General features: G+C 35.4%; 1 protein-coding gene across 2 annotated transcripts; it reads right to left on the reverse strand.

Annotated features, from left to right (window-relative positions):
- Positions 1–5,481: 5,481 nt before the first annotated feature.
- On the reverse strand, positions 5,482–14,239 carry LOC127786975 (UDP-glucose 4-epimerase GEPI48-like). Of its 2 annotated transcripts, none has more exons than XM_052314789.1 (10): positions 13,811–14,239; positions 13,509–13,680; positions 12,256–12,305; positions 11,691–11,826; positions 11,066–11,167; positions 10,564–10,791; positions 7,456–7,534; positions 6,866–6,948; positions 6,152–6,243; positions 5,482–5,770 (listed from the first exon to the last, which is right to left on the reverse strand). In XM_052314789.1, exons 1-10 carry the CDS (start codon positions 13,852–13,854, stop codon positions 5,677–5,679), a joined length of 1,080 nt encoding a protein of 359 aa, XP_052170749.1. In that variant the 5' UTR covers positions 13,855–14,239; the 3' UTR covers positions 5,482–5,676. The 2 variants fall into 2 exon arrangements, with proteins under 2 accessions (XP_052170749.1, XP_052170750.1); XM_052314790.1 differs by having other exon boundaries at positions 13,509–13,716; positions 13,811–14,238.
- Between the last annotated feature and the right edge of the window lie 11,926 nt (positions 14,240–26,165).

Below are 26,165 nucleotides of genomic sequence, written 5' to 3' on the forward strand. Positions count from 1 at the left end.
TATAAAGAGGCCAAAGCTTACAGTCAAGAAAAACGGTGGAGAGTCCCCATCCGCCATTTAGCCAAAATAAGGGGAAAAGTGCACTGTTCTATTCCTTTCTTTTTGTTCTTAAATTCCAGTAGTTTTCATTTCTCCATGTTGTTCCAGCGTTCTTCATTTCAGTTACTTACATTTTGCAATTTTCATTTATGTTCTTTACATTCTGTAACTTTAATTTATTGTTCATCTACATTTCTCTAATTTCAATTTCAGTGTTTACATTCTAGAATTTTAATTAATGTCTCTTTAATTTTAGTCAATTAAATACCGCAACTTAATTTCTGCATTTTTATCTTTGTTCTTTCATTTTATGTTTTCACCAACGGAGATGTGTGGCTAAATTTAGCTTGGGCCAAGGCAAGGAATGTGTCCAGTGCCACTGTTTTCCCAAGAGAGCCGAACTCCGATTGAATTAACAGAATGCTTATTTGAATTGAGAAATGTGTGTGTATTGAATCTTTGGGTTTGAGTTGAAACATAAGCCTAACTTAGAGTCTCCATGCCATGTATGGAGGTTACTTAAACTGGAAATGGTTTCGTACTCAAGCTGAAATGATTAATCTGCGATCTAATTTATGGTGCTTGCTTAACTTAGACTCTCTCATGCCATGTATGGAGAGTGCTTAACTTAGAACTATCATGACCTTGAGTTGTGGTTACTTATCGGATCTCAAATGTGTTAATCTGTATTTCAATTTATGATAGTTACTTAATCCAGACTCTCTCATGCCATGTATGGAGAGTACTTAGCTTAGGACTATTATCATCTTGGGATACAGTTAACTGCATAACCTCAATTTAAATCAGTCGATGTTAATATTTTGATATCTCTTTGGTAAATCAGTGGGCTGGCACATAAATTGCTTTGTCCCAAGGTTGTCTTCCATACACAAACATCTTATTTTTAATCTTGAAAAACAAATTATTTAGCTGAATTGGTCTGACAAACTCATTCAACGCATACAAATCTTTCGCCGCATTTCATTTCTATTTTGATCTCCCAGTGATTCGACCTGGACTTTCCCAGAAAATTAAATTGTGCTACAGTGCACACTCGTACACTGGCGAGTATAAACGCCTTGTGCTTGCATGCTTGTTTCTTCTTTGTTTATTTTGTATGTGTTTGTTTGAAATAAATGCACAAGGTTAAGCGCAGCTAGTCATCAATTGATCCCAAAACCACTGAAGGGTTGATCCTTACACAAAATCGGAGCCTCCCTAGGGTTCCGTTGATTTTTTGGGAGTCTCTTACAACGATTCGGTTTTACAGCCTAAATGGAAGCTATATTTTAGCTGTACCAAAAATTGTTCCTGATCCGATTTCTTTTAATACCATAAATCCTATCTCGGAACGCTTATCGAAACCATATTATTTTCCTTAGACAATATCACTCCGAAGCATTCCTTGCAGTCAATTCGGTACTTATAACTGCTATTAAATCAATTTTTCAGTATTCTAAAGTTATCGAAATTACGTGAAAACATCATACAACATGGGGTATTACACAAATCCCCTTATCTCATCTTACTCCCCATTGCTCTTTTTTTCTTATTGCTATTATAACAATTCCAATCCGACAGTGAGACTGTTTGGATTTGGAATCCTTTTGTTCTAAACCCATTTTACAGCCACATCACTTGCAGGAAGTTTGGCTAGCACATAATTTTATTGTAGGCTTCATCCACTGCTTGGAGTGTGGATTGACTAAGGCCCTTATGTGAGCGAGGGACAAATTAGTCATCCGATTGTTTCGGTTAAAGCAATAGGTGATCATTTGGTGAGAATGAGAGCTTCCTCGAGTGCATTTCAATATCTTCATCAACAACGAAATATTCCAGTGAGGTATAACATCTAAACGCCCTATGGTTTCATTTTTGCTGCATATGGTTATTAGATATCGGGTCTTGCAAGGTGATCTTGTTTTCTTCCATTGCGTTTATTATGTTGTTTTTGAAAAAGTTTTGAAAACCGACTAAAACATTTGCATGAACCACCAAGTACTGGCATTTCCTTTAACCCAATTGAGGTTAGCTTAATGAATTCCTTAGCAATTGTTTCTTGTTTCATGATAGAGAAGGCCCATCTCTTCTAAACTACTAGCTTCACATGGGGATCAAGGTCCAACCGATGGATAATTATGTCAAGGGACATTCCTAGCATGTTGGATGGTTATCAAATGTTCCTTCCTGACCAAAAGAGGACGATCAGAAGTGGGGTCGCAACGGCAAGGTGCGGGCTTCGGCAACGGGTCCGTCCAGGGGGCAGCTGGCACCTGCAAGCACTCAGACGCTCGAGTGAGTAAGAGAGTAAGGAAATGGTAGTGTATCAGTAGGTCAGAAGTCAAAACATACCTTGGCTTTGAAAAAAGTTGGCTAATATAGGAGGAGGAGACGTCCTCCTGCATGCATGCGTCGTGCGTTTGTAAGTGATGGAACTAACTATCTGGTGCTGATGGAGGTTCTCAGGTGGCAGCATGGTGGCGACGGGACCCTCATTAATATGGATGGGATTCGCCATTAATGAGGATGAGATCTGAGGCGGCCGCGTGAATACCCAGCGAGAGTTGCAATGATGTCATGGCAGGCTAGCGCTGGGCCCAGATGGAGGACCAAGATTGGGCCCAAATAGAGGAAATTTCAAGTACCTTTATGAAAATGAAAACCAAATAATCTATACTTTTCTATAGGGATTTGCACAAACAACTATTAAGATGTAAAAGAATCTTCTAAATGATTTTTCAAATTGTTTTGAATCATTGGATAAATGAAGCAAAATGTTTCAAAGGCAAAAGACTATGTTATTTAGCCCAATTGCTCCAATCCCCTAATGGATTTTTTATATGACTTATGATGGAAAACATATTTTAATTATTATAGTAATATGTATATCAAAATGAACCAAGAAATGTTATTTCTCTAAGTTTAAAAAATTAGCACATTATAAAGAGACATATAAGAAAATATTTTTATTTTGAAAAACTATCTCCCGATATTTTGATAGCTAATATTCATTGTTGTTAAAATGATTTTTAATGAATTTTTCAAAAAATGGAATGTATGTATTTTAGGAGTGATAAAATTGTTAAATTCTGAATTTGTACTAAAACCAAAATTATATTTTCTTATTGTTATGGATTTTGATTTTTTAGACATTTTTATTGAATTCAATTGAGGGGTACTTTCTTATTTACATTTATATATTAAAGTAAATAGAAGGTAAAATATAAATTAAAGAAAATGTGGACATTTATCATCACATGCTATGAATTGTATCATCATGCTAAATCTAATATATATATATATATATAATCTGTCGACTGACTGTCTCAAATCTGTCGACCGGCCTTCTATTTTTTATGAATCTGTTGAAAGATACTCTTGCATCTGTCTACTAGTAGAATGTCAATCCTTGGTGCTTTGATAATGGGCAAGTCATCTGTCGACCGATGCTTATACATCTGTTAACCGACAAAATGTTTGCACAAGGAACTATCGACAATCTCAAATGAACTGTCGACCAACTTTTGAATTTTTACTAAACTATCGACCGATGCCTTGCATCTATTTGTGTCACAGAAACCCCCAACAACTAGTTTTTTTCACTCACCCAAAGTGAATTTTCCACTACCAACGACAAGATTCATGCATAGGCTATCAAGGCACTATAAATACAAGTCAAATGGATGATTCAAATCAATCAAGATGATTGATTTCAAAGCTTTCAAGTGTTGGTTCTTTCAAGAGCTTAATAGTTTCATTTGTGCTTCATTTTTCTATCTAAACGCTTTGATTATCATTTATATTATTTTGTTCAAACCTTATATTTATATTGAGAGATCTTGTAACTAAGAGTGTCTACTCTTAGATTCTCTCTTTTTATTATTCTGGGTTTTCCTAACTTTTTATCCTAGAGAACTTGCTTATTTAAGCAAGAAGTTGTGATACCTAACTTGATGCTAGAGGGCTTGCTTGTCTAGACAAGAGGGTGTAAATTCCTAACTTGTTGTTAAAGGGCCTATCCGGAGATATGGGAGGTATTTAGTGGATTGATTAAAAAATCCTTAGTGAGGGGCTAAAATAGTGGATTAGACTTGGTTTAAACCGAACCACTATATATCGTTTTGTCTCTTTTTTACTTGTGTTTTTTCTTTCATTTATTGTTCCAAGCATTTCAATAATTCTCACTTGCACTAAAATCTCATTTTTCATCAAAAGAATTTTCAAGTTCAATCAAATTTTTAAAACAACATAATTCACCCCCTCTTGGATATTAATGTCATTGCTATAAAAACCTAATAGCAATAAGCTCCTTGCAAAGGTTGTTGGGCAATGCAACCTCAATCCTAGCTACCTTCTTTGGTTATGAGTTCCTTGATTGAAGCTAGTGAGGATTAGTAGTATTCCTCCGATGCATTGATCCCCTTTTGCTTACTCCCTACTAAACTAAGTCACGTGCCATGTTTTGGTCCCCGATCATGAAACTCTACCCTTCATTGGAAATTCAATCTTAAGGTGAAAGGTCAAAACGACAGGTTCGAGGGCATTGAGAGTAGATCTTCCAAGGATTACGTTGTAAGTGCTCAAGATCTTAACCGCCACGAAATCTTCCATGATAGTCCTGTGGTAAGGCTTCTGTGTAACTGTGAAGGGCAAAGAAATCACCCCCTGCAATGTGACCAGTTGTTCGTTGAACCTAATCAATGGGCTCCTTGGTTTGAGTTGCATCCCCAAGTTTATCTATTCAAAAGCTTTATGGAATGGGATATTTATAAAATTACCAATGTCTACAAGGATACGAAATATTGCCTTACTAACTGCAATGTAATCGTGGGATAGCATGACTCCTTAAGATTCTCTTCTCAAAAGGTGATGGATGAAGCTTAAATGAACCACTTAGTGTTAGAAACGACTTTCCCAGAAAAAGAGCTACAAGCGAAGTTAGTTCATGAACACCTCACTTGCTAGGCCAATACCTACAACACTTGGTGAAATTTTTTCAAGTGGTGAAAAAGAACTACCTTTGGCACAAGCGAATCTTTAGGAAACATATAACCACATGTGACAATAATAATGGCTCTATACTAAAGTTGCCTCTTCTACAAATGGCGATGCCTCAACAAAATGCCAGACTAGATCCCTCTTTCAACACATCACATGAGTAGTTGAAAGGTGGTATTTGAAAAAGAAGGTAAAAATTATCAAAAACTTCAATCTTTAACTAAAAACCCAGCAATACTGTATTGCGTACTATAGTTGCCTTGTACTTTGCGCTTCTAACTTGAATGCATTCTGTTATCATTATAGCTATGATTGGCACCATTAGGAGTGTCATAACACGTGTTAGGGCAGCCCCCCACACCCCTCCCGTGTAAACAGTTCGTTTCAGTAAGGAATTCCAAAACATAACATCATTGCTCCACAAAAAGGCAAAACATTAGAACATATTAGAAAGGAACTGCTCAAATCATTCTTATTAGAGGATTCCTGTCAAGGCAGCGAAAGCACCGAGCAGAACCATCTTCGCACAGTTAAGATAGCTACATTCAACTATTTCCTCCCTTAATAGGAATAGGACTGTATTAATACAAGGGAAATCGAGACTATAAACACAACTACTTTTTAAATGCTCATCAGTCATCAAGCAGTGTGATCTTGAGGTTCATAGCCGTAAGGGTTCTTGCTAGCCCAGTTCCATTGGTCACGGCACATTTCTTCGATGCCATATTTTGCCCTGCAAGGACACTCCACATCAGTTACCAAAACAAATTGAGTAGATGCCACAAGTATACATGGCTATTTCATGGTTTCACCCATAATTTTGAGGAAAACAATTTTTCTTCACTCAAAATTGCAGCACTAGTGAGAGCAAGCATCCAGTATTCCATTTTCTCTCCAATGTCATATTTCAATATTCCATTTTGGAGGGGCTGTCATTATGGCATTACGTTCCTGATTCTTTTTCACAAAATTATGTTCAGGTCTCCCAAAAACTAAATTAAAATTTCACCACAAGCACTTAAAACTAATAGTAACCTTTTCAATTATGCATGAGATGCAAATTTTACATTAAAAGCAATTGTGCCTTATAATTCAGAAGGGGCCCAGAACTTACTTCCATTTCAATTCACGTTCTGCCTTCTCTGTTGAAGCATACACAATCTCAGCATCACCAGGTCGTCGGCCAGCATATACAAGAGGAATTTTCTGGAGAAAGCAGAAAACATAAATGATGATAATATTAATTCAATCACAAAAATGCTGGTTGGAAGGCAGTTGGAGACAGGAGAACTACATTATAGATGTTCATTTATGATCCCAGAGCAATGTTCTTTCTATTTTATTTTCCCTCTTCTCCCATTTAAGATTCAATTTTTTGGGATAGTAATGTTTGGACTCTAGTAAACAATTAAGGAGGATTCCAAGTGCATTGGAAAGTTTTAATAGCCACTTCGAAGTGATGTTCATAATTTTAAAAACACATCCATATATCCAACTGGAAAACTATACTGTGCTAACAAGCCATCCACTGAATTGAGCAATGCAGCGTTGTTCTAGTTTTCAATGGATTATATCAGAGACATCTACTGCAATCCTCTTGCGCATGCCTCCAACAAAGTCCGGAGCTCAATTAAATAAACAAATAGAAAGAAGTCCAAGCACTAGCACAATTGTAAACGAGAGCTACAAATTGTGAAGTGACGTAGATCAATTGAACAGACAAATTTAGGCATGGACAAAAAACATTGTCCCAGGGAGACGATGTTCATGCATTTCAAAGATTCAGGGTGGGAAAATTTAATATACAGGCGTCAACTTTAAGTACTACCTTTCTAGAAGCCTTTTCAAATGCAGCTACCATTTCCAAAACTGATGTTCCTTTCCCAGTTCCCAGGTTGTACACTTCACAACCTGCAATAACAAAAATAATTAGTCTTAACCACATGATTGCATATTTTATTGCTAGATTTTTATCATCATACTATAGTAGCCATATTTTCCCTTAAAGCTTACAAAATATGAACTTGGCAGAGATAAAAGTTTTAGAGGTGCGGCAGCATCCAAAATATCTCAGAAACTACCGTTCTTGAGCTCTAGGCTTGGTCTTATATCCCTTCATTGCTTTGGTCAATTTAATCCTTGATCATTCTAAATTTTGTAATATTTAGAAAATTTCTCACTTCTTTGACCAAGAATATCCATAGTCCACACTCTCATAAATCTTCAAACTTTTACATGATGCAATTGCAATAACCATGGCTGCTTCTTGTTTTTTGGCAGCATAAGAACTCTTAATGCATCTGGCTCTTCAGAGCATCCATACTATGGTATTTGCTATAGGCTAGCGGAGAAAGAATTACTTCATACATGCTAACTGACACTAGAACCAAACAGAAGATAACAATTTCAGGCACAAACCTATACAAGTATCAGATAATTTGTTCAGTGCAGCAATATGCCCATCAGCTAAATCCACTACATGAATGTAGTCACGCACCTGGGCAACCAAACAAAACAGTTAGTGGAAAAACATAACCTTGATTAAATGTAGAAAACTTTAACTAGGGATGGGGGAAGAAACACATACCCAAACCACTCAAATCTCAAAATTTCTATGATCCAAAGAATATCTGTAACACCGTGTTACAGTGTATTTTTGAGAATATTTTTTTTAGAAGAGAAAATTTCAGAGTTTTATAATTATTGGTGAATTTTAAGAAATTAATTCAATTAATTGACTTGATTTGGAATAATCAAGTGTTTGGTGAAATGAGCTATCGGGATGATGGGTTAGATAGTTAAGACTCGGGATATGTAAGGATTTTTATAACAAGCCCTAGGGTATGTTCAACTTAAAAGATGACTTAAGTTATCGATCACCATAGATTCCAATGTAGCATCAGAGTACAGAAAATTTACAGTGTAAGCTCGCAGTTTATCAAGGGTTGTTAAGTAAGAAATAAAGGTCAATTACTCAGCGACTTTAAGACATCATGACATCCAAGGGGACTAAGGATCAAAAAGGGGGTGAAAGTGAAAGATAAATTGATTTAATAATCAATTTTAATAAACAAATGGCCGCGCGTTAGTCCCTATAGAAATTTAAAGAATGCATTCAGAAAACTTGCTGTGGTGTAAGCAGTGGCTGTATGGGGGTTTAAAAGGTAGTAGAATTTGATAGATGTGTTAAAGTGATTAAAACAAAGGTGGCATTATTTTTGCTCATTTCAGATAATCAAGCTGGAGGGGGCATTTTAACACAAAATTTAACAATCCAATGGCCACGTGTAACCATTCAACAGAAATTGAGACCCTAATTGGCCACCTTGAAATTGATTTGCTTTAGACATTGAGGCAGTGACCAAGTGCTCAAGGTATAAATAGAAGAGGGAGATAAGGTTGAAAGCTTTACACATTCTCTCCTGCAACACCTTAGTCAAAAAGTAGAGGAAGAATTGAGAGCCAGAAAGTGGAAAACAGAAGCTGAGACAGCATATATACTCAATTATGGGATACGATTTATCAGCTAAATAAGTAAAGGTAATCAGGAAACCCCTTGACTCATCTATGAGATATTATTTCTCAGAAAAGAAAAGGGTCTAAAGGAGCTATATTGTTTTATTGTAGGTAATATACCGAGAAGTAGGAAGTGATGGCCAGTATTTGCATGATAACAAGGGAGTCTTGCTTGTGTTATGTTTGGGATTCCTTAAATAGAATATGTCCAGTGGCTGAGATTCTTTGGCAAAGGGATCAAAGTTAACATAAAACTATGTAAATATATATGGTGTTGCAAATGGCAGGCTCAGTTAAACTGCGCGAAATCAAGAAAAGGGTTAGAGCTCTGCACACTTGACAGAAAAAGAAACAAAGAAGCTCTATTAATTGAAGTCTCAGCCATGGTGGAAAGTGAGTGATATAAAATGAGAGTAAAAGAATAAAGGTGAATTCTTCAATTGCTCAAAGAGGTGGCCAAATCTAGCATGTTTAATTCTAAAGCTTATTTAGTTTGATAGATGGCCTTTAATTGCTCAAGTGAAGGATTAAGCATGCACTGGGTGCCATGTAAATTGGAGCCTAAGTTGTAGTGGTTGAGAACTCTGGACTTGGTGAGGGGGTTCACTATTTGGTAGGATAGAACCTAAGTGAACTGAGCATAAAAAGAGAAGGCAGTGGAGGGAAGAGAGCAAGAAGCACAAAGGAAAAGAAAATAAAAGAAAAGGAAAAAGAGGGCAGCTTGAATTTGCAATGGAAGTCTATGTAAATCTGGTAAGAGGTTGGCAAATCTCTCAAATTACTCACCCAAATCAAGGGAGACTAGTCTTCCTCAAGCTACTCTAAAAAAGGTAGGGTATGAGCATTATTTCTTGTATTGTTTGTAATATGAACTAGATGATTGCATGTATTTTGTATAAGAAAATGTGGTCATGCAGGTGCTAGCTAAAATTTCATGTTAGCTTGTAATCTAAAGTGTTGCATTCTAAGGTGTTTGAATGCTACTGTTGTCACTCTTTAGCATGCAAGCTGATTAGAACTGTATTCACTCCGAAAATGTTATTTTCTTGTATAAAACTATATTATATGTAGACATAGCAGGTTCAAGAAAGTGCAAGGCAAGCTTGAAGAATCAAAAAGGAACCAGCTATGAGATGTAGAACAACTTGGGTTCAGTTATGTTTTGTTATGCAATGATATATCAATTTGTATATGGTGCCTAATGTGGTTTTATGTGAGAATTGATATATGTAAGTAATGGATTGTATGATAATTAGGTTTAATCTTGTTGCGCAATCTTACCCTTAATTGTCATTGAAGATAATTATGGCTAAGCAAGTATGGGTGAAACCCACTAGAGGTTAATTTGCAATTAGTTAAGCAATGTGGTGTTGAGTGACCTTTAGAACGTTAATATAGTATAGACATAACGGATGGTTACCAGTTCAAGTTGTGGAACAACTATTTGCATAGCAAGGATAAGACTATATACAAAAATGATCTTCTCCAGACCTCTTATTTTTCTCCACTTAAATAACCAAATAAAAGAAACGCCACCAAGAGAGTTTGTATTTAAACAGGACAACAGCCACATTAATAATTCAAATTAACACAATCATAGGGTAAAGATGTTACTGGTATCTGAGGCTGGTTGGAAGTCCAATTTGTGGAGCTAGCTCAAAAATCAAGACATAACATATTCTAAGCGCTAGACAAATTATAACAAAATGTTACAATACACAAATTTAAAAATAAGATAATTTTCTATCATTATAGATGCCTGTTAATTTCTTCAGGACAATGAAATGGTAGGCACAATAGAGAATTTAAAAAATAAGCTCATTTTCATCTCAACTATTATAGATACATGTCAATTTCTTCTGGCCAATGGAAGGAGGGAGAGGGGAGATGAAAGCAAATTCCAATTATTCAATATAAGCAGAAAACATCTAGCATTACTTGGTCATAGAATTTGAAATTCAAGTCTAACACAAACAAGAGAGTAACATTCTACAGATAAAGGACACATACCCCTGTACCATCCTTCGTTGAGTAGTCAGTTCCAAACACTGTAAGTGCAGGTCGCCTACCAACCGCTACTTGTTGCACAAAAGGCATGAGATTGTTTGGGATACCACGAGGATCCTCACCAATATGACCACTAGAATGTGCGCCAACAGGATTGAAGTATCGCAGCAATATGATTTTCCAGTCAGTATCTGACTGGTGGATGTCACGGCATATTTCTTCAATGAAGAGCTGAAAGTAACAACATCCTGTAAAAGTTAGTAGCTACTATTTAAAAAAAGGGGGGGGGGGAAGAAAAAGATGCTTAATCAAAATAGAGACAGATACAAAATAATTTTGCATGTAATCCCAAGCAAAGAAGCAAAAGAGTGAAAACGCTGCAAGTACCAAAGCAATATAGGTGACTTATTTTTTTGTATATAATTGGTATATATATTTATATATTACCAATCCTTTAGGGTCGAAACCTAAGTTCATAAGTGCATGATCACAGTCAAAAGCATACCTTTGTCCGTCCATATGGGTTTGCTGCAGCAAGGGGAAACTCTTCTGTGCAAGGAACCACCTTTGGCCAACCATAAACAGTAGCTGATGACGAAAAAACAAGCTGAAATGTTTCAAAAATTTTAAATCAGCCAAGAAAAACATGGAAGAAGAAGAAGAAAACAAGAAATCATTCGTGAATTACAGTCTGCAGTCAATAATTATTAGTTAACAGTTGAAATTTTTCAGGAATTGACTTTAGCCATAACAGGAAGCTGATTCATGTTATGTATCAACAATCAACAATGATGCAAAAACATATCATTAGTATTGACAACTGGCTGGATAAAGCAGAAAGAACTCAGTTTTGACAATTTAGTTTAAATGATCAAACCTAGAAGACTACAAAAGACCCATGATAAAGCTTAAAAGAAAAGAATCCAGGTAGGGCTACAAATGAGCCAAATCCATTAAAGCCCAAGCTTAATGGACAGGCAGTTAAGAAATACAGCCAAGCCCACCACAAAAGCCAGATAAATGGACAAACTTCCCGAGACCTAATAGTCAAGGTTAGCAACGGTTGGGCTACCACAGAATCAAAAGTTACATAATTGAAACCTAATACATACAAAGGACACAAGTCAAACCTTTTTGCACCCATGGGCAGCCATGACTTCCAATAGAGTGATTGTACCAATAAGATTATTGTCATAGTACATCAAGGGTTTCTGCACACTTTCACCTACTGCTTTTAGACCAGCAAAATGGATGACAGCGTCAAACCTGCAGTTCAAACAGGATTGGGTGGGGAGTCATAATTAAAACCAAGAGTTAAAAAATCTACTCCTGTTAATGAACTTGATATCTAAAACAACTCTTTTCTACTACTGCAGATACTCTATTGATAGTAAAAATAACAAAAAGCAACAAAGTATGTGAAACATTATTTTTCTTGTGAAATAAATTATTCACAAGAAAGCATGCAGAAAGAAACTTATGGCTAAAGGTTAAAATGTGACAGGTGAATGAGAAAACGAAGGATATGCAGATAACTAAGATGCATAAGAATAGAAGCATTAAATGTTAGGAAATTTAAAAGTGGGAATTAATAGAGTTTATTACCCCTCAGAAAGACTAATCATTTGGAGTTTCTCCTTCAAGAGATTTATAGTGAAAACAGGTGATAAACAGACAAATAACGGTGTAACTTACTTGGTAGAAGCAAAAAGCCCCTCAAGTGCAGATTTGTCTCGGAGATCCATCTGCAGGTGAAAGAAGAAGAATATACATTAGCACCATCAACTAAAAAGACAAAGACTGTGAGGACTAGAATTATAAGATCAATTCAACTCTACTAATTAAGCCATTCCAAACTACTTGGGGTTAAGCAATTCCATCACTCTGCCTTACCAAGTGTTCAATGGAATTGGAATCTACAATATCCTTCTTTAAAATAACAAACAATTCAATTCTTGAGATCCAGCTTCCCCCAGTAAAGTTACTTCTTTAAAAAAAAAAAAATGAGCAGATATTTAATTTCAACAAGTGATCCTGTCATCATACTTGAAGTATATTTCTAGTGTGCATAAACTTAAAATTAGCAATGTACCCAAAAAAAAAAACCTTAAACTTAGCAAACAATCAATAGAACTTCAATAAAATCTGAAGATATGCACAGTACATGATATGATAAAAGTGCCAAAAACATACAATTCATTCATCACCAAAATTCTCAGTTATATTCTGCTTTTTGTTTTCCATATCTTTCTACACTGAAAGTAGTGCTTTCTTTTTTCTCCCGTTTTTGACATATACTAGAAGTAGTTTACTATAGAGCAAGTATGCTATTCTAGTTTAAGTTAAAATTAAAAGGCTTGTGTTTATTGACTTTCTGTTGCACATACCCATGAGATACTACTACTGGAGGCACAACTCATCCAATTTGGCCAAATACCAGTACCATTGAAGGTTTCCACTGATGATATATATGTGAGAATACAAAATTTTAACTACCGAGTGTGAATAGCATTTCATATATTTTAGATGATTCAAAAACTTTGCATAGTAAAGGTTGTGACGAGACTTGACCACTATTGCAGAATATTTTAGAATATTATTTTCCACCTGCATATGGCATGTGTTAAGTAAACTGATCAACATTTATAGTGTCCAAGATGTTACACCTTATTATAGCCAGGACCAAAACTCTAATTCACTAAGAGAAATCAGTAAGGCAAAAGCTAACATGAACCGAAACAAAATTAATGAAGGCAACAAACACAGACAAAGCACAAATCCAATTGAACAACGGCAAACACAAAATCTCACGATTAGGCACTCTATCAATCTAACAATCATGTAAAGGAACAAAGTTAGAGCACAAAAAGAATCGGAGACTGAAAAAGCATGCATCATTTATTAGCAAAACAGTAAGCCTACAAAAATGAAAATAGAAAAGGTGGAACCTTATGGAAGGTAAGGTTAGGGCCATGGTCACCGGCAAGTTCCCGAACGCGGTTGATTGCGACAGCGGAGGAGTTGTCGAGATTGTCGATTACCACCGCCTTGTACCCTCCCAGCAGCAGTTGAAGCACCGTATGGCTTCCAATATAACCGGCACCGCCGGTCACCAGCACGCTTAGCGCCATGAATATCACACTCAGAAGGCACTAACTACAGATATATATATATATACGTATTATAGAAAGAGTAGCAGCAGCAATACAGGAGAAATTAATCCGAGAAATGAATTGGCTCTGAGAAATACCACCGCTTGGATGAATCAGTGACTCGTATACATATATACATCATGATACAGCATAAATGCGATGTGAGGGCGGGTAAAGTAGCCGCCCTGGCCGTGCCTTGAATATGTTTGTTTGTTTGTTTGTTTGTTTGTTTTGGTTGAACAAATTTTGGGGAAAGATGACCAGATAAGCCACGTGGTGGTGGTGTTGAGGTTTGCTTTTTATGCTTGAAGCAAGTAGACGCTCCTCGAATAACGAGAGAGAGAGAGAGAGAGAGAGAGCACTCTCTCCCCGCCACGCCTCTAGCAGTCGTGCCGTGCGTGGCGGAGCAAAACTGCTCGAGTCAGGTCAGGCCGGCCACCGGTTCCACCGCACCGCACCACCACGTCGTCAGATTCGTCCGTTCCCTCTCTTATTTGACTCCTGTGCCGTCTGCCCAATCCTTGTCGTCACCTCGCATTCTTTAATCTTTATTCGGTTGTTTCCTTTCCATAACCTACTATTTGTCAATAAATTATTAAAGCATTTAAAAAATAAATATTCCTCCCATCTACTTTACGCCACTGACTCTGATTATAATCTTCAATATTTATTATGTATGTATGTATGTATATTATTATAATACTAAACTTATTTATCATTAATAATAATTGAAGATAACAATCTCATTTCTGTTTATTTTGCTGGAGGAGTACCTTTGTTTTTTTTTTTTTCTTTTATCACTCGGGTATTCAAATTTTGCTCGTCTAATTTTAAAGAAAATCGATCTTCCTCTTGATTTAACCTCTAAATAAATCGAATACGATCACAAGTTTATACATTTCTAGAAGAACACGTGATCAGTTTTCACCAAATAAAATATTTTTACTTTCACTAAGAATTGATCCATCACTCTCAAAAAGAAAACTTGAGAGATTTACTACTTGTATCATGTCTTGAGATTAAGAGTATATTTATTTTATTATTATAATAATAATAATAATAATAATAATAATAAAGACATGACTTGTACTATACACGTTTAACTTAAAAATAAAAAATAAAATATTTTAAATTAAAATTTATTATGATTTAATTTTTATATGTTTTAATTAAAATTTAAATTTGAGTAAGTGATAATTTGAGAGTTGGGAATTAAAATTTATCTTTTGTTTTACAAGCATACACATAATATATAATATATAGAGTAACATAAATACTATATACCATATACTATTAAAATAGATACATAAAAAATTTACTTTATAAAAATATTAAAAATAATTTGGTCAACATTATTATGTACAATGCGTGCTATCACTGTGTATATAAAGCTCTTGGAATTAATGGATGGAAGGGTATATTATATATATATATATATATGCATTACAAAGACAGAGATAGCTAGCCACAGTGTAAATGAAACATATCTTGGTTTAGTAATGACAACAAAAGTCTTTGTAATTTTTAGGCCTCAGATTCAATTTTTATAATATATTATTATATTTAGTTGAGTGATTTATACATAATTAATTCATAATTAGAACGCTACAAACAGAACGCTTGGACAAATCAATTAATTCATAATTTACGTCTAAGTTAAAGTCAAATCAATTTTTAAAAATAAATAAATAGGAGTAAAAAAAAAAAAAAAAATGGACAATATTTGGTCCGTAATTCAATTTAAACCTTCAACTCAAAATCCACTTTATCACTCCACTAGGAGGGGCAAATTACTGCTACTACTACTACTCTAGCTATAGCTATCGGGAGGGGGGCCAGCAACTTAAACGCCATTCAATGGGACTTCAACTAGATGTAACGGTCCTCCGCCCCATCTTGATTTCAGTTCCATATTCTTTTTTATTAAATTATTTTTTAATTTAAAAACACAAACTTATTCATGTAAGCAAAGCAGAGGAAGCCATGAAAATAATAAATAAATTCAATTCACGGCTAAGTAGGTTGGTTGATCCAAAAAATATAGATGCATATGAGGGTGAAGAATAACAAAGTTAATTTCATCAGATCAAGTGAATGAAACAGACACGTTATTTAAGGGTTCAAATATAGTTGTTATGTTATTGAATTGTAAGTGAAAAATAAAAAAATTTACTCTATTAAACTCTTGATGTCTGGTATCGTTTCAATATGATGAATCCGTTAATTACATCATAAAAATTATGTAAAGCATCAAGACCACTTGGGTCATCCTATGGTTTCGTTTTTCAAACTCAATTTTGCTATTTTATTTAATTGCAATGGCTTTGGTAAGTTTCACATGTGTCATTTGTAATGTCTGTGGTGTTTATTATCACAATAGTTTTTTTTTTTTTTTTTTTTTGTGAAGCTTCTTCTACAACAACGTTGATTACTATCTTGTTCGTTAGAGATATAAGAATTACACACTTGCTTTTTTGAGGGTAATTTTTTACTATTATCTTGAGTCTTGATTGTTTTTTAAATTTAGCGATGATACATGCTCATATGTTGGGTTAGGATTGAAATTTCATAATAAAGTTGTAGAGTTCTGACCCTTTCATCAAATATTATTCCGTTTGTTCTTACTAATTCTTTCTTATTGTAGTTTTCTATCACATAGAAAAAATACAATAAAATATAAAACACACATAAAATAACCACTCCAAAATGTCAAATAACCATAGAAAATTACATTCACAAACTGTTTGTAACTACTTGTATTACAATAAAATTAAATAAAAAATAGAATGCCCAAAAATTTATTTATATGACTATTTATTTACTTACACGTCCTAATATTTATTCATATATATGCCACAAGAGCTCGGAGTCATTATAAATTCGTCTAATACTCATTTTTAAAACTTTCGGACTTGAGATAAGATTTGTGAAAAGAAAAAATATAATATATATATATATTTATAATAATAATAATAATAATAGTAGTAAATATATGAATAGTCTTACTATTTATGATGATGGCTAATAAAGATTGCCATTAATAAGGTATGAGAGATTAAGGAATGTGTGATGTGTTATATATATATATATATATATAGTAAATGATGAGATAGTATTGAGTGTCTTTTGTTTCTTGGGATGATTTTCTTTACAAAGCTCTCATGGTTGTGCCCTTAATTATGCAAGGGGAATTAAATTGCAAGTATAAAATTTTATTTCATTGTGCAGAAAAAGATTTGAATTTGAGTCTGAACTCAATTGAATTGACACCGACATAACACTCATTTTTATTATTTGACTTATGTCTTAAGACATGTCTCTTTACTTCTTAATAGATAAATAAGTTTGCGTAAAGTTCTTTTCGTCATCATTTTTCTTTGTATTAAAAAGTTATGTTACACAGAAATATCTGATATGAACCGTTTCTCCATTTTTGAAACATTTTCGAAATGTTTCTTATTCTCATTTTAAACTTTATTTATGTCTATTTTTTAAAATAAATATTCATTTTTATGTTTTTAGAAATATTTTTTATTTTTATTTCCGTTTAATATATTTAGGAAGAGGGGTGAGTTTTAATTTAGGATACAAATTTAATTAACGCATAAAAATGAAAAGGAAAATGAAGCAAATAGGTGGAGGCGGGGGTTGGGGTGCGTGCATATCTATATTATTTCAATAATAATAATAATAATATAATAATAATTGTAATGGAAGGTTCCCTGTTGGGGCATGATAACGAAAATCCTTCGTACACATCAAAAGTCACAGCACCCACCACCGCCCCACCAACCTAAATTCACTTGACTTTGCTTTTTTCTATTACTGCTTTTGAGTGGAGTTGCGCCACCGCCACGTGTGCCGTTATCTTGTTATCCGTCAATTTTGAAGTTTCAAGCATCATTGCAACTTCATTCATTCACGCACTCATTCAAATCAATCAAATTGGAATCGTTGGGCAAAACGGGTCGGGCACGTTACTCGGATCGGATCGGCATAAGCTGCGAGCTGTTCGGTAGGGTGGCGTGATCTCCGCAGAGAATCAAACTAATTCCGTGAAGAATCAGTGAAGTTCACGTGATAAATGCCTTGCCCCCCAATGGCAATGCTACCTAGTCATGTCCCAAGTCCAACTTCCCATGCTAGTCCTACTCCTTGGAGGTGGTGGATATTCCACCACTCCACCGCTCTCATTGCATGCGCTATAATTTAAAAATATTATATATATAAAATTATTATTTAACAAAATATTAAATTTTTGTTCCACTTCATATCATAAATGATTTTTAATATTATTATCTCTCAAATACAATAATAAATTTATCAAGTAAAAATATTATTATCAAATCACTCGAACTCTATAAAAAGGAGAATGTTTAGAGCGCATAGAAAAATTTTCGCACAAACGCATTGATATTTAAGGCAGACATTGAAATTTTGAAGGTCCTATTAAAATCAATATAAGAGATGTACCTCTTTTGAAATGAGAGTCCATCTATTTATAAAGAAGTATGGAGTTTTTACAAATCTCTTAGTCTTAGAATTTTGGAAATGTTTATCCTAATAATTCGATATCCACTAAGATTATAATTGATGTGAATCAGGTTGCTAAAGCCTCACAAGATCTGTTGAGCATTAATGGAGGCCCAATATCTGTTGAGCATTTATGGAGGCCCAATAACAAGATTTGGGGTTGATGGATTGAATGATTGAGAAGATTTACAAGATTGCAAGATTTTGGGTTGATTGATTGATTGGTTGATTGATTGACAAGATTGCAAGATTCGGGGGATGATTGATTGATAAGATCCAGGCACATAAAAATGAATGGTTAAATATTTGACCAGTTCCCTTATTTCTTACTTTGTTTTTAAATCTTTTCTATTTTAGATAATTTTTGTTTCTTTATTATCAGATTATGTTATTTCCTTCTTGTAATCAATTCCTACTATGCCTAGGATTTGATTTATTTCCCTCTAGTTTAGGATTGCTGATCGACTATATAAGCCAATGTAACTCGAGAAGAATTTAGTTTTTGACAATATTATTAGTGAGAGTTTTTCTCTTGGTTCTTCAACGAACTACCTTGAACTTATCAAGATTTCATCTTGTGGCGTTCATTCTTGACTTATCACTCACAACTCTTCTCATCTATCTTGAGTGTAGCGTCAACCCTACCTTCTTATACCTTTAGTTCTTATCTTTTTATAGATAATGGGTCAAGGTCCTTTGTTTTCTTTATTATGAATCTGTTTTAGAACGATCCTTGGCAAAGGAACCATTTTTGATCGTCGGGTCTCACCTTCCTTCGTGGGGTTCACATCAATAATTCTTATAAATAATTATTATCCTAATATTTTGTTATTCATTAGAATTAGAATTCTTATGGATAATATTTATCATTTTCTCATAACTCTTGGAGGGATTTTTCGATGTTGAAATTATCTTGCTTATGCTTTATTCAAGACCTCCCCCCTCCCAAAAAAAAAAAAATAATCAAGGGAAATTTTACACATTTTTAACCCAAAATATTATTTTGAGTTTTTAGATTTTTGTATCTTTTAATAGACTTTTGCCTGTGACACATCAATTGTTCTTCACTCTTTCATTCAAGTTTCTTAGAGAGAAAAGTATACTATATTATTGTTGTTGCTAAAAATACAACAATTAAATTTTATGTGAGACCCACTTGAGCTCGATGCTTAGTGGAATAGTGTTGTCGCAAGAATGCTCGTCACAAGGAGGTTCGCCTCAAGGGTTTCGCCTTAAGGATCTAGCCGTAAGGATTTCGCCTTAAGAATCTTCGCCGCAAGAATCTCGCTTCAAGGACTTCACCTTAAGAATCTTCATCGTAAGGATCTCGCCTTAAGAGTCTTCACCGCAAGGATCTTGCCCTCTTAATACTCAAGAATGGGTTAGAAGGCTCGCGAGAATCCTCGCCCACAATGACCCTCTGATGCCTAAATTAGTACCGAATCAAGATAGGAGTTCACGAAAACAATAAAAAAGTAGTCAATGTCTCGAAATTTTATCAAATTTGGAAGCCCCTATTAGTGTCATATAACTAGGTATTTATAGGGCGCGATCTCAATGATGTCTAGTGCTGACATGTAACGCTTGAATGGAGTTTTGGTTTTGCTGGGAGAGGGCTCTTTATTGTGATGTCCCTCAGGGCAAGGCCTTTGCTGTGTTGCCTCTTGCGACAAGGCCGTGGCCACAAGTCACCTTATGGCAAGGCCTATTGCCACGATGCCCCTAGCGGCAAGGTTCTTGTCGTGAGCTTTAATTAATTTTTTATTTTTACTTAGAAATGGTCTCCTTTCTTCCCCCTCGATTCTTGTGGCACAACAATTGCCCTTCACTCTTCTGTTTTGCCTTTAAGCAAAATAGAAGAGTAGAAAATTTCAACTAAATAAAGGGTGGGCTAAAGGCACACTGTCGCTAGCTCGGTCATTACTCGTAGGGTAATTTCTTCCTCGCCCATTGGTCTTCTGGCACTCTCATATAAATTCCCCTTATTATTGTAATTTACTACGCTTTTACCCGACTCTAGAGTCTCTTTACCATAACTTTTCTTTGTCACGAGATTTCTTTCTCTTGTGTTGCCTCAAGACTTCTTACAGCTGGTACTTGCTGCGAGGGTTCCCCCATTTTTCTTTTGCTGTTAGGCTTTTCCTTAGTGCTGACGCCTTGCCCCAATCTTTCCCCGTGCTTGCCACGAAGCTTTCTCATGCTTACCACGAGTTCTCCTGCTTATTGCAAGCCTTCCCAGTGCTTGCCGCAAGCTTTCCTCGTGCTTGTCGTAAGCCTTGTTTGAGTTTGTCGCGAGCCTTTCTGTCCTTTATTGTGGCCTTCTTGCCTTCCTCTTTAAATTTTGTAAGCATTGTCGTGAGCCCACCACCGCAAGCTACGCGCACTCTGCCGCTAGCTCCCTCGTCGCGAGCTCCTTTCAGCAAGCCTCATCGCCCAAGCTTTTTGTCGTGAGCCTTCCTATCGCTAACTTTTGCTACAAGCCTTTGTGTTCTTTCTCTTCTTTCTTCTTCTTTTTCTTTTTTCTTTTTTTGCCTTCCCCTTTTTGAGAAACTTGTGTCCTTAGGGAATTCTTAGGGTTATCTTTTTGTTCTTCTAAATCTTGCATATTTTCTATTTTGGTTTTCTTCTCGTTTTCCAATAATCATGACATCTAGGAATGTATATTTTCGTGCTCAGGATCTCGAGGGACACACCTGTCGATTTCTTATGGGCAAACCTTTTTCCTTAACAGCTGATGAGCTTGCTTAATTGGTGAGCAACTATCGTACTCATTCTTCTTATTATGTCAGATTGCCTAAGCTGGGTGAATCCTATGCTGTTACCGTTTCGGATGGGTGCATGGCGATTCACGAAATAAGCTTTCGCTTAGGATTTTGCCTTTCGCTCCACCCATTTGGTGTAGAATTTCTTCATCGAAGCGGTCTGGCTCCGGCTAAGCTACATCCCAATGGCTAGGCTCAATTGGCGAGTTTTTTCATTTTGTGCCAAGAGAGGGGGGTGCCCCCCACCGTTGATCTTCTTTTCTATTTTATCATTTCTGGCTATGATAGTCTTCCTATCACTTGTATACGCTTTATAGGGAGCGCGTCGAAGACTGTTTATTCGAAGGCGTTCTGCCTAAGGCACATTATTTTGACTATTGTTGGTTCGTCGTGAATCCTCTACTGAGCAGGTCCTCTCGAGGCTAACACTCTGATGATTGAGTGGCTAAGCTAATTCTTTCTGCATCCATTTCTGATCTTCAAGAGCAGTATAAAGATAAGCAGCGTCGACTCTTGCGTAGAGGTCTAGTGAACCTCCTAGACCTTTTCTCTGAGGACCAATTGAGAAGAGCTGGCTAGGTACTCCACACAAGAGAATCATTGAGGTGCGAGGTTCCTTCGACACTTCCTCTGTAGTCCTCAGTTCCTCCGGCAGCTAACGTCTTAACAGAAAGAGGGGCCATCCCTGTAATACTTGAGATTTTTAGAGTCAAATTTGAGGTAATACCCGAGATATTTAGATGCAAAAATTTGAGGAAATAGGGTGTTTCAAAGGATTGTGGAAGTCCTAAGGGAAAAATTTAGCTTATGAGCCAAGGGCAAAATCATAAATATTGAAGTTGGGTAAAAGTATAATTTACCTAAAATTTTGGGGTATTGACATAATTTATCCTTTCTCCAAGGGGTTAAAATGCAATTAAAAAATGGTTCGGAGACCAAGTTGCAAAGGATCTAAGTGCAATTACCTAAAAAATTCGGGGCAAGGTGTAGTTATTGGAACTTCGCGACTGGATCATTAGGGTAATGAACTAAGCCAACTAAACCATTTGGGAGTCATGATTACGAATCTCAAATAACAATCCATTTTAGCTTTAGATTATTATGAAGTTCAAATCACATTCCATTTCATCTTTGGATCGTTTTGAAGTCCAAGTTTTTGTTTTTGCTTAGCCTCTAAGTTTGGGACATATGGCAAGCATTCATTGGCCACTTGGAGATAAGATTTAAAACCTCATGATGACCCCACAAGGTGGCGATGTGTGATTAGCCTGGGAAGTCTATAAATAGGGTCAAGGGTTTGCTCACAAACCATTCCAAATAATCTTAAGGCAATTTCATACCAAATTGAGAGGATCAAAGGGGAGGATCTTATTTTTGAAAGAAATAGGAGAATTTTGCCAAAAGATGGAGGAAAATCGGTGGAGAAATGAAGGAGAATAAGTCTCGCCGGAGTTTTTGTGTCTTCCTCGAAGTTCATGCCAAATTGTCTAAAAAATTGCTAGGTAAGCTCGGTTTCTTGTTATATTCCTGTAGAGGGGGAAGAGAGAGACCCGTAAATTTGAATGGGGGTCGAATTAGATCTAAAATGAAAGAGTTATGGCTGAAAAACCAGGGTAGAAACTCGTCGTCGTCGGAGAAGATCGGTGCGTGCAGTACACGCGCTGACAAAGGCTGCGAGTGGTAGTACGTGGGGCCCCTTTTCTTGGTGCATGAGGGTGTGTGCCAGCTCTTTTTAGCCTGCAATTTTATAATTTTAACCCTCTCCTAATGCCCTGCAACCCTATGTAAAAATATTTAGTGTTTGATTTTCTGAAATGCATGATTTCTGCCCAAAAAAACCCAGTACTACTCGTCGTAAACAGTGTTTCCTAAGGTAAATAGTCAAGGTGAGTGGTCCCTACATGCTTCTTGCTTCTTCTTGATCACTCTCGATGTCATTGGTGGGTGGTTTGTTGCTTACATCTCATGTTTCCTTTGTTTCGAGCATATCTTTCCTATTTTGTACGTATCACGGAGTTTATGGTTGTGGTTCATTGATGGGTTATCATGGGTGATCTTGTCTGTGCGGTGAAATGTGATTACATGTTCGTGCAATGGGATTGGGGTTGAACGTGATGACTCTCGTGCACGACTTGTGCATTGCATATCATATTTCCCTTGGTTTATGCATATTCCTTTTGCTTTGTCTTGCATCATGTCATTTGATGACTGTGGCTTGTTGGTGGTTTGTCATATGTGAACTATCACGGGGGCCTGTGTAAGGGGGATAACCACGTGGGCCTGTGTAAGAGGGTCATCTCATGCTTGTGTAAAAGGGCCGAGAGGTTCAGACATGACAACATCCTGGTATGGTTATCTCGTGCCTTCGAAAAAGGGCTGAGAGGTTCAAGACATGGCAAGTAAGAGGGTTATCTGGTGCCTGTGTATGACTGCACTCTCACCCTGCAATTAAAACACAATAAAAACAAATCATAATAAAACTTTTATATTTTTTTTTATTTTAGTGAGAGGTTTATACTCGCCAGTGTACGAGTGCAGTTGTAGTCCAAATTTAAATTTATATTTTCTGGATGAATCCAGGTCGTCCACTGAGAGATTTATTTATGGCAAAAGAAAAAGAATGTCACACACACGCACACGCATTTGGACAAATTGACAACAAGATTTTTTATGGTTTTGTTTTTAGACAACAGATACTAGAAAATAAAGTAAGGCAAAAATTGAAATAAACATTAAACGTAAAAATATGAATTTGGATAGTGCTTGAGTTAAGACAATTTCAGTACCAACTCGTTGATTCCCAAATTTTAGCATAAAAGATTAGCAACATTAATTTAATTTCAGATATGAGGGTTTGTTATTAAATGCAATTAGAGATGATGATAGTTCTAGGTTAAGCAATCCCCATACATGATATGCGGGATTCTAATTTAAGCAACCACCATAAATCCAATTGCAATTAATACACAAAACAACTAAATTAATCATCCGGATTTGGGTATGATAGCGTTTTCAATTCTAGTAACTCTCATACATGGCATGAAAGCTCTAAGTTAGGCTTACGCTCCAATCCAAACCTAGTGATTTTTCAATAATTAATACACACTCATACTGAAATTTAAATTAATGTTACTTATTTAAAGCACAGTTTTCTTTGGGAATCATTGGCGTTGGACACTGTCCTTGCCTTAACCCAATATTAGATTTAGCTACTCATCTTTATTTGAAAGTTAATTGACAAGAATTTAAATGACGTAATTTAAATAACAGAATTTAAATGACAGGAATTAAAATAGTAAAAACTAACCGGCTATTTAGGCGGTGAATAATTAAATGACAAGAATTAAAATTACAGAAATTTAAAGGCATAAACTAACCGGCCATTTAGGCGGTGAATAATTAAATGACAAGAATTAAAATTGCAAAAATTTAAAGGCATAAATTAACCGGCCATTTAGGCGGTGAATAATAAAGTAATAATAAATGACATAAGAATTTAAAAGAAGAAAGGAAGGAAGTAAGATCACAAGAGAGAATACTAAAGAAAAGGAGAAAGAACAAGAACAATTCTCAAAGAGAGAATTCTAAGGAAATAACTAAACTTTGATTCAAGAATAATAATCACACTTATAAATGCAATCAAGTGAGCTATTTATAGGCCACAAGATGCAATACAAACCACACAATTTCAATTATTCAATTAGACATAATTATATCTAATGGGCACTCACACACTTAAAGTTAAATGGATTTTAGCTATAATACATACCTAATATTAAATGGATTTTAGCTAAAATACATACCTAATAAAGCACTCATAAAGTTAAATGGATTTTAGCTATAATATCCACCTAATAGTTAAATGGATTTTAGCTAAAAAACACACCTAATAAAGCTCTCACATAAAAAATAAAAATAGATTTCTATAAATTGGTTTTTAATCTTCATTAGGATTAAAAATAATCCTTGGGCCTTCTCCAAATAATATATTTCATGGGTTGCTCAAATTGACCCTTAATTTTTCATGGGCTTGAATTCTTCATGGGTTTGATTTCTTTATGGACTTGAATTCTTCATGGGCTTGAATTCTTCATGGCTAAAAATAAAAATAATAATTTAATATTATTAATAAATTATATATTATATATATGTATTACACATAGCACACATATATATTATATTATATTATATATATAGTATATGCATGCATATAATGATGTATATGTATTATATATAATTTTATATATTATTATTATTTACTTTAGAACTTCATTTCATTCATCTTTCAATTTAAACTTGCATATAACCATAAAATATATATTAATATCTAATTTAAACCATATTTAAGATCGAAAGAAGGGTATAATTATAACAAATTTTTTACAAAATTAACCACTAATCAGTGTAAGGGGGCCGAAAGGGTCGAACATGGCAATGTTCTGGCATGGCTACCATTGGGAAGATTTCATGACATTGTATATTGCACCTGCATGCACTGTTTCTTTTCTTGTACCACTCACTTAGATATCATTATCTAACATGGATGTTTCATACATCTGGAATATTCACCATTCCAGGTGTATTCGATGTGCCAAGTGTTCCAGGTTCCAGTTCAAGTAAAGGCAAAGAGATAGTGCTTGGCTAGCTGTGGGTTTTAATTTATTATGTACCTGTATAGTCCAAGTGATGTATTGTAAATAACAGCTAGAATACTCAAGGTTGTAAGAAGTATGTGTGGGTGTCCTACAGTTGTACTACAAATGATGTATAAGACATGCCATTGTAATACTGTAGATTAACGGGTATACGGGGTATGTTGTACTGTGGTGGTGGTCATGATACTTATCTTTAAAAGATATGTGTTAAAACCACTATGTGCATATCTTGAATGATGCACTTTGGACATCGTACAGGGAAATTGCCATGGCAAGGGTTATTTGTGCATCCCATCATCCTCAAGTACCCAATTGTACCCTCTGCGTGTTTGTGCATCCCATCGTCCTCAAGTGCTTATCCATAAAAAGTAGCCAATTCTCGAAAATATTAGCACCTTCGTGAAACTCGAGTGGTCGAAATGTCATAAAATTCTTCAGAAAAGCACCACTAGCAGTGCCTTCCACTTTCTGAGCCGCAAAGTGTGATGTCTCACCATCATTAT

The sequence above is a fragment of the Diospyros lotus genome, chromosome 12, assembly GCF_014633365.1.
Source record: "Diospyros lotus cultivar Yz01 chromosome 12, ASM1463336v1, whole genome shotgun sequence".
NCBI lineage: Eukaryota > Viridiplantae > Streptophyta > Magnoliopsida > Ericales > Ebenaceae > Diospyros > Diospyros lotus.

Bases quoted from the DNA above. Each gene is read 5' to 3' on its own strand.
- LOC127786975 (XM_052314789.1), bottom strand. From the start codon at position 13,854: ATGATGTATATATGTATACGAGTCACTGATTCATCCAAGCGGTG. The intron at 13,681-13,810 runs GTATTTCTCAGA...CATGGCGCTAAG, and splicing joins ACTGATTCATCCAAGCGGTG to CGTGCTGGTGACCGGCGGTG. The intron at 10,792-11,065 runs GTATGCTTTTGA...TGTTACTTTCAG, and splicing joins ACCCATATGGACGGACAAAG to CTCTTCATTGAAGAAATATG.